The following is a 9,628-nucleotide window of genomic DNA, read 5'->3' as shown; positions in this document are numbered from 1 at the left end:
TTTAAGTTTTTTTTAATTGGACAGTTATAAATATGTACATGTACTCAGTTTGGATGATTTTTTCATAATTATTTGGCTCAGATATTTTTGCTGTGCACTACGAAAGCCTATTAGGATCAAACTACGGTAAAAAAAAATTTAAAAGGCGTTATAACGCCTTTTTAAAAGGCGTTATAACGCGAAAAAAGGCGTAATAAAGCCTTTTGAAAAGGCGTTATAATGCGGAAAAAGGCGTAATTACGAAAGCCTATTAGGATCAAACTACGGTAAAAAAAAAAATTAAAAGGCGTTATAACGCCTTTTCGAAAGTCGTTATAACGCGAAAAAAGGCGTAATAACGCCTTTTGGAAAGGCGTAATAACGCTTTTTTTCGCGTTATAACGCCTTTTGGAAAGGCGTAATTACGCCTTTATTTGCGTTATTACGCCTTTTTCCGCATTAGAACGCCTTTTCAAAAGGCGTTATTACGCCTTTTTTCGCGTTATAACGCCTTTTGAAAAGGCGTTATAACGCCTTTTAATTTTTTTTACCGTAGTTTGATCCTAATAGGCTTTCGTAGTGCACAGTTTTCAAGAACTAAAATAATTTAAAAACGTTTATGCTCATCGGATACATATAAATTTCTTTTCTAAGAAAAGGAAAGCGGACGGAAGTGGCAATATAGAATAAGAAAAGAGGAAGTAGTACTCGATATTTCCATTTGCATAGGGGGCATGTAGTACATACACCCTATGCAAACTTTTTTTTGGACAGAAGTGCTGGAGTATTACATGACTGTTCACGGACAGGATCTTTGAAAATCAAATTTCATTGCACTTGATACATGTATTGAACTTATGAAAAGATGTTAGAAAGTATAGTTCATATTAAGTTAAAATAGACAATAATAAAACAAAATTTAAGTCGTACACAATATCTAAACTCATTAGATTTACGTTCAAAGCGCCATTTGATGTATTTGATGGGCATATGGGAAACGGTCATATTTTAATCAAATTTCCCATGTTTACAGTGAGTACTTCTTATTAGATCCACTCTAATTAAGTTTTAAAGTTTGCTTTTTTCATTAATCTGTTAATTCATGTACAACATATACCGCTTTTGTTGCCAATATTACATACAATTTAATACTCTTTAATATTTGCATCGAAATCGCTGAAACCTCTCCACAGTTATCTCCTTTTCCTGATGACGTCACGGGCACTAACAGGAAGTCGTCTAAATCGCCTTCGACATGGATCAACAGACTCCAGCACGATAACTGATGTCGCGGAGTGAAAATTAGAATCTTCTCGGAAGCAGAGGGTCGCACCAGACACCAAGGGATGCCTTTCTGGACGAGGGAGGATATTTTAGAACGGTGATCTTTTATTTCATTGATAATAAGGGCATTTCTTAAGTTTGGACAATACCATTCGATGTAAGGGGTCAAAAACAGCTGTATTTGGTTGTTATGTATTGATTTCCACTTAATTAATGATTTTTCTGTACGAATCGATATTTTTATATGCTTTTCACTTGAATACCCATTGCTTTTTTCTTATACTGGATTTCCAAGAAAATATTAGCTAACCGAGAAACCATGCGCTCCCTTGCTATTGAATTTTGGCACATTCCAAATGTCAGACAATGGAGAGAGTTTATTTCGTGTCATCAGCTGATTGCTGTTGTTCTGTACAACTGAAGGAAACAGATCCCAGAACTGACAGACTTAAGATATGCCCAAATCTCATCAGACATTATGTCATCCATTTGCCTTAGTGTATACAGTTTTAACACACATGTTTATTTCAAGGTATTGCACCATGTGCACTTTTACCAGTGTTAGCTGTTTATCTGTAACAAACATGTTTGTTGGGAATCAAAATACACAGCAGGAGTGGCATATTATCTAAAGATGGAAAAAAGACCTGTTTAGTGTACCATCTTCCCATTACTGGGAACTGTTTACCAAGCTGATAATGAATATTCTAATCTTTGACAGTAAAGCATTCATTTCACCCATGCCTTTTGCTGCTAGGGTCTCGGAGAACATCACTAACCATTCTTTATAATTGGGGACCACAGGTGATTTTATACTGACTATTATTAATTATTAGGTTTGTTACTGACTGTCTATAGAAGTATATCAGGTTGGACAATCTCATAGACAGCGAGACGAAACCGAGCCGAGCATCTAGCTATAAGATTGATCAACCCAATATACTTCTATAGACAGTCAATAACAAACCTAATAAGTGAATTGTTTTCTCAAGGGTCATAATATGAGAGACAGAAACACAAAACAGGCCAACGTTTTATCAAAAAGGGGGGGGGGTGCAGCCACCCCTCCCTCCGAAAAAAAATGCCTCTAAGTCACTGTGAATTTTTTAATGCAATGACATAGCACACTTTCCACCCAATTGAAACAAAAAGTGTGTTTTTTGGGGGGCGTGGGGGTGCATGAATTTGAATGATATAATGTACAATAGGGTATACAGCAAAAACACTATTCTGAAAATAATGGAAGCCCCCCCCCCCCCTCTTTCTAAATTATCAATCTTACCTTTTACTGTCAAGTAATCTTAATAAATCTTTATAAACTTTAATAATTGTTTCTGTTTAGATTCTAATTCAAAATGTTTTCCCTCTCTTGTCGACACTTATACATCTTGTGAAGCAGTCACAACAAATCTGACATAATTTCTTAAAAGGGCCACTACTCTAATTTCAATAAGAAAACATTATGGAAAGTGGTTTCTGTAATAAATGATTTCTGATATTGAAATGTAAATGCAACGTATGGGCCATATTTGAAATTCAAATTGATTTAAGCCAGTTTTGATTAGATAAGTGATAATTTATACTAATATATAGGTAATACCATATATCATTGCACATAGATTGTTTGTTTATTGGTATGTGCCTTAATTTCCAAATGAAATTGCTTTCCATGGGACTGTATGCTATCTGAGATAACCATTGATTGAAAATAATTGTAAATAAAAAATATTATCATGCCTAGCTATAGATAAAATATGTTAATTTTTACAGTAATGTTGTGGTAGTACATGTATATAATCAATCGTAAGAACTGTCATCAGTTATAATGTAGTATATATCACATCAACACAGGTACAAGATAATGATGAAATTCATGTAACTATATGCTTTTTACATATACATGCAATTGTACTTGAGGGCATGTTATTTTTTGCATCATCACTATAAATAGTATAATGTTTGATGCACTCATCACTTATCACAGCAATTAACTCTCATAAGAAACTATGATTTAGAAAAATCAAAATATATTGTCTTGTCACATGATACAACATATTCTGCATGGATGACAAGTTTGTGTACTGATATGTGTTGTTACTTCAAGCATCCATAGTACTTAGAAGACTCAGGGAAAGTGGGACATTTAATAAAATCCTCTTTTTAATAATTATCATGTGTCACATGTGTAACAGTTTGTATATATTGTAACATTTAGTAATTAATACATGATTTGGATTCATGTAAATGAATATCTTTGCAGTATATCTAAAATGTTTTAAAACTACAGTCTACTCCACTTATACTGAAATTGCTTATTTTGAAATGCTGATTATATTGATATAAAACTAAATCCCAATTCTCAGTTTCTCATTAATTATCTTTACTATAAGATATTGGATTAATTGAAATCACTGAGATGATAATGAACTGTTTTTATAACTTATACAGAAGTTTTTCGGCCAGTTGTCGTCACAGTTGGTTACTTATATATAAACATCGCAGTAGATATATTTTCACCTAATATGTTTTAATTGCCTGTTTTTATAATAAGAAATAATTTACTGAGGGGTATCTTGTTCTATATTGACAGCACTTTTAGACAAATGCTTGTGTAAGCAAGTAATCACAAGCATGAAAAACATTGTCTTTACATATAATTAAAATGAATTAATGTCTGTCATAAATAAAAATATGAAATCTAAATCCAAATTGAATAGTGAAGGATTTTGAGATAAATCCAAGCACACACTAGCAATGATCTACATGTATAAACATAGTGTCACTGTTATTGAAGCTTTCAACTTCCTCTAAACAAAAAAAAATGAGATCAGGAAATTATACTGATATATATGCCAAGTATAGGTCTAAATCTGAAGCCCTTCACCAGTATATGGTGATGTCTCAATATGAGTGAAAACTTCTCAAATGAGACATAAATCAACATACAGTCAATCAATCAAATTAGGTAGTATAGCCTATTAGGAATCAACTTGTCCTCTGTCTATCTGTATGTCTGCTCATGCAGTCGTGTCTGGACAATAACTTTGTAATTGAGAAACATTGGAAGCTCATACTTTAACACAAAGATTGCCTGTGGCCTAGTGATGTGTCAAGATCTTGACCTCAGATCATTTGGACAAGTTTAAGGTTACAGTCAAAAAGGTGTAAAATTTTTGTCCAGTCCATAAATAAACATTGGAGGGACAAACTTCACACAGACTTTCTTATGTATTAAGGTACATGTATGTCATGCCTTAATTGACCAAAGATCATTTGATCCAAGTTCAAGGTCACTGGCAGAAAAAAGTGTAAAATTTGTGTCCAGTTTAATGATAAACATGTTGGATGTTGATACTTCAAACAAAGATAACTCATAAGTTGAGGTATATCATAACCTTGACCCAAGGTCATTCTGGCAAGTTCAAGGTCACTGGCAGAAAAAGTGTAAAATTTATATCCTTTCCATAACTTGCTAATGGAGAAAAATCAGAAGTTCATACTTCACACAAATTAAGATTACTTTTGACTAGAGGGTGTACATTATTTTTCTTGATCAAAGATCAGTTGTGCAATTTATAGGCCAAGTTTAGAGAAAAAATGTACTTTGGCACTTTAAAAGAGTTGCAATGGGGGTATAATTTTGTAAGCTCGGAGCCTTCTCAAAGTAGCCCTAGCTCTTAAAAAGCATGTTTTCTTTAACTGTATTTTATATGTTTTACTGTATTATTTGAACATGTAAATACAATGTATTGACATTCATGCAAATTTTTTTTTTTTTTAGTTTTGTTTACATACATTGTACATGTATAATTTTCCAAAAAGTTAAATATACTAATTATGTGATGTTACTATTCTTTTTTTATATACTATGGAATCATTTTAATTTGTAAGGGTCAGTGTTCGTGGACAAGCAAAATTTTACTTGTTCGTGGGAACGTAATTTTGTGGCTTACTCGTTTATACAGTGGTTTAATGAATCAGTATCAGATGCTGGTTGAAATATAATGTAGCCTTGCGCCCGGGGCTAGTCATTTTAAGACTCGGGCTAGCTAATTTAAATGTAACAATAATCCGTCAGACTAGCTGAACAGAAAAAAATTCTTGTCAGTTTACTTTCTATGTAGACTGGTTTCTTTTGACTGAGAACTAGTTTAATTTGTTTCTGTCACCAAAGCGTTTGAAACTTTAACTTGTTAGTTATGTTTTCATTTTGGATAAAAAAAATTGTTTGGCTAGTTAGTTTGAGGTTTGGGCTAGTAAATTTTTACTGATCAGTAGCCCCTGGGCTAGTGGGATTTCCAGGAAAATTTCAACCCCTGAGTGTGTTTACAAAATAAACTTTTGTGGGGATGTAAATTTGTGGGTAAGGGTGACCCATGAAGTCCATGAACATTGGTCCCCCACGAACAATGATGATTTCACAGTAACTCATAAAGTGGTCACTTATTCTTTTGAGATTAAAAATGATAATGGACAGGCATATTAAAAATACTGAGGTGAACAAGAAATGATTGAAAGAATGTAGAGTATGGAAAGTGCTCTTAATTATACTCTAAACATAAAGCTTGTGCAAATAGCCATTCGATTTGACTGTTTACAAATGAAATACAGTCGATAATTCACTGCGACTTAATTATTTAGATCTGCACAGAGTGTGTGTTAGTTCATGTGTATAATCTGTTATCATCCTAATTAATGTTTTAGAATGAGTTTGTTTACAGATAAATAGTTCGTACACATGATCATCATATATTATTATCAAAGTACCGATACAGTACTGAAAGACAGGGTCATATTAATGAAGTTCGTGATTTTATAAACTTCAGCTGAGTTGTAGATTTTCATATAATTTTGATACTAATTAACTTTAAAAAAATTATGAAATTAAAATTAAAATATAATTATTGTAAACAAAATATGAGATTTACTCTGTATTAGTTTTATTGATAGTCAAGGAACCTTATAGCATTGTCCAAACAAAACAAAATATATTGGATTCATGTATTGATAGTAAAGGAATCTTACAGCATTGTCTGAATTTGACTTAGTCCAAATTAATGCTATCTTATGATTTTATAAGTTTATAGTTATGCCCCCCTTCAAAGAAGAGAGGGCATATTGCTTTGCTGCTGTCTTTTGGTTGGTCGGTCTGTCGGTTCACCAACAGTTTCCATTCATTTTCTTTGCAGAGGTTGCACATACTGAAATGAAATTCGGTATACAGATTTATCATAAAAATATCTAGGTCAAGATTTGTTTGGGTACGATCGAGCAATTTTTGACAGAATTATGCCTCTTCGACTTTGAAAAATTCCAATTATTTGCAGTTTCTGTTCATTTTCTTCACAGAGGTTGCACATACTGAAATAAAATTCGGTATACAGATTTTTCTTAGAAATATCTAGGTCAAGTTCTCTTTTTTGGGTATGATCAAGCAATTTTTGATAGAGTTATGCCCCTTGGACTTAGGAAAATTCCAGTTGTGGGGGGTGGGGGGCATAAGTGTTTCCCAATCATCTCTTGTTTTGAAAATGATTCACTAATATCTCTAATTTGTGCAGAAAAAAAATCTTCCTATTATTTTCTTTTGTTTGATTTAGTGTGAATGTCTTTTGACCAAAGCAATTTTTGCATGCTCTATTTTTTTGAAGGGTAGATTCAATTGAGATGCTTAGTGCTTCAGTTTGAAGCCGAAGGCATTTATGCATAAAATTATCATGCAAGCCAATTGCTTGATCATCATCATGAAACCAAAAAATTTTATAGTTATTCCTTAAATATTTAGGTGCTCTTGATTACGTAAATTCAAGTGCTACAAGCCCCACCTATTTCTGTCTCTCTGTCTCGCCTTGCACATAACTTTTTTAACCACGCCTATTGATGAGCCAGTATGTTGAAATCAAGTATTTTTACTATTTGTAGTTTTATCTCGGACAAAGAAATTTAAAAAAATTGTAAAGATTGTGAAATATATACATTTGCCAATTGCTTTATCAGTGATGGGGGATGGCCAATTAAGTTAGTTGAGATTTCCCCATTTGAGAGGCCAGGGCAGGGTGGGGATGATAATTTTTTTTATATATATTTATATAAGAATGTGTTGATGTCATTAAGTGTTTATGAGGATTATAACCAGCCTCAGAGCACAAAAATTCTTGAAAGATTTGCCACTCTTGCAAACATCAGAGGTGCACTGTTGTCAGTTAATTGTGCTAATACTGCAATATATTGTACTTCTGCTTTTTAAACAAATTCACAGAATGTATTTATAAAATGATAGGGGAATATATCTTTAATTGTGTTTGTTACTCTTAGGATTTAAAAGAGGTGCATACCATAGTGTCTTTTTTTTTTAGTTCACTTTGGGTAAATACTGTTAATGATAATGAAATTGCAACCTCCCACATTGCAATACAAGATAAACTTCTATTTTGACTCTTTACCATGTTCTACTGTTGAAATAGCTGGCAGGGATTAATTGTCCTGTCAGCTCTGCTAAGCAGGTATTTGATGAGCTGCACCATCTTTTGAGGAAAGATATTTTTAAAAAATGTGTGGAGTCATATAAAGATTGTATTTACTGAATACAACATATTGAGCCACACATTGAAACCTTTTATGTAAGCAGCACAAGAATAAAGTCATATTTCTGATATTTTTAAAAATTGCTATTTGAAGAAGGAAAATTGAATAGAAAATTTAAAGTTTTGCATCAAGGAAGTTAAACCAGATGAACTTGTGAAGTTTACAATACAGCATGTACATATATGTACATTTTATTATTGTATGCCGCGTGTCACCATGTGTAGTAATGATTGTAAGAGTTCACAAAGTATATTTATCTTTTATCCGATGAATTTATGCTTTTTTGTCTATAGATTCAATAATGGTATTAATGCAATAAGATTCAAAGTTTTTAAAGGCAATCAGCATTCAGCCAGTCTAGTTTGGCTTTATGTTTTAGTTGGAACAATTGACACTTGAAAACCTAAGTTTTGTTATAGTTCTGAAGTGGGTTAATATTATTACTTAAACAAAGTTAAGCATGTCCTTTTGTCGTATGTAATGGTCTTAAATCTTTTTTTAAAGGTCTCTGAGAATAAGTGCTGACTTTGGTTGCTCCAATGGGCAAGTGTCAATCTTGCTGTGAGGCAAAAGGACCGACATCAGGTTCTCGGTACCACACACCCTCAGATTACAGAACCAGAGGAGTGCCACGGAGCATCAGCAAAGAGTTAGAGACTACCAGCATCACAATTCCAGTGATGGCATCCTCGCGGTCGGTGCCGGTGGCATCTGATCGGAAAATGTTCACACCTTATCCGAAACTGCCTCCGATTAAAAAACCCAGTAATGGAGAGAGCAAACGCTTGTCTTTTATTTCCCGTGATTTCTCAGAATCAAAAGTTCATGCTCTTTTTGAACAATATAAAGATGCTGTTGAGGATGCCATCTTGGCGGAGGGTGTCGAAGCGTTTTGTTGTGATTTAGAAGTGAATCCTGATGACTTTATCGTTCTGGTGCTAGCGTGGAAATTTCAAGCAGAAATGATGTGTAAGTTTACAAGGGAGGAATTTCTACATGGTTGTAAATCCTTAAAGGTTGATTCAATTAAAGGAATCCAATCAAAATTCACAGAGTTGTTGACAGAAGTGCAAAATAAACAAATTTTCAAGGATCTGTATCGATGGACTTACAAGTTTGGCCTTGATGTGGAAACGGGACAGAGGACTCTACCCATAGAAATGGCTATCAGCCTTTGGAAACTTGTGTTTTCACAAAATGAACCTAAACTTCTTAGCCGTTGGCTTGAGTTCTTGGAGGATCATCCAAGTATTCGAGGAATTCCTAGAGACACATGGGATATGTACCTGAATTTTACGGAACAGGTTTCTGACGACTTGAGCACGTATGATGATACAGAGGCATGGCCTAGTCTTTTTGATGATTTTGTAGAATATGAAAATGATAGGCAAAATCAAAATGTCAAGATGATATAAGTAAAGCAGGAAACATATGGTCCCTTTGTCCTTAAAAAAAATATTGTTCTTTTTTTTTTTGTTCATAAAATGAACATGTGCTTGTTTAGATTTTTAGAATGTGCAGAACTGTATATAATGCATGATATTTGTATTTTTGTCATAAGCAGATGTTTTGGAAACTGTTAATGTCCATGACATTTTATCACAGAAAAAAAATGATTATTATAAGTAGTTTGGTCATTGAACATGTTGAAAAATACCCTTAAATGTGTGGAAAACACGATTTGCAGTTCAAGCTCCTGGTACACCTGTACTGGATTTCATTTTGCACCATTGATAGCCATTGAATCACAATTCACCAACATTTATAATTCACTTATTTT

At 33.3% G+C, this 9,628-nt stretch overlaps 1 protein-coding gene across 1 annotated transcript; it reads left to right on the top strand.

Moving 5' to 3' along the window:
* Window positions 1-1,194: 1,194 nt before the first annotated feature.
* Window positions 1,195-9,394, top strand: LOC133190400 (DCN1-like protein 3). Its single transcript, XM_061326008.1, has 2 exons — window positions 1,195-1,360; window positions 8,353-9,394. Exon 2 carries the CDS (start codon window positions 8,388-8,390, stop codon window positions 9,261-9,263), a length of 876 nt encoding a protein of 291 aa, XP_061181992.1. The 5' UTR covers window positions 1,195-1,360; window positions 8,353-8,387; the 3' UTR covers window positions 9,264-9,394.
* The last annotated feature ends 234 nt before the right edge of the window (window positions 9,395-9,628 follow it).

This window comes from Saccostrea echinata, unplaced genomic scaffold (genome assembly GCF_033153115.1).
Source record: "Saccostrea echinata isolate AGI-Se365-2 ecotype Australia unplaced genomic scaffold, CSIRO_AGI_Sech_v1 ptg000022l, whole genome shotgun sequence".
NCBI lineage: Eukaryota > Metazoa > Mollusca > Bivalvia > Ostreida > Ostreidae > Saccostrea > Saccostrea echinata.
Note: the sequence above shows the minus strand (reverse complement) of the source record. Positions and strands in the feature narration are given on the sequence as shown.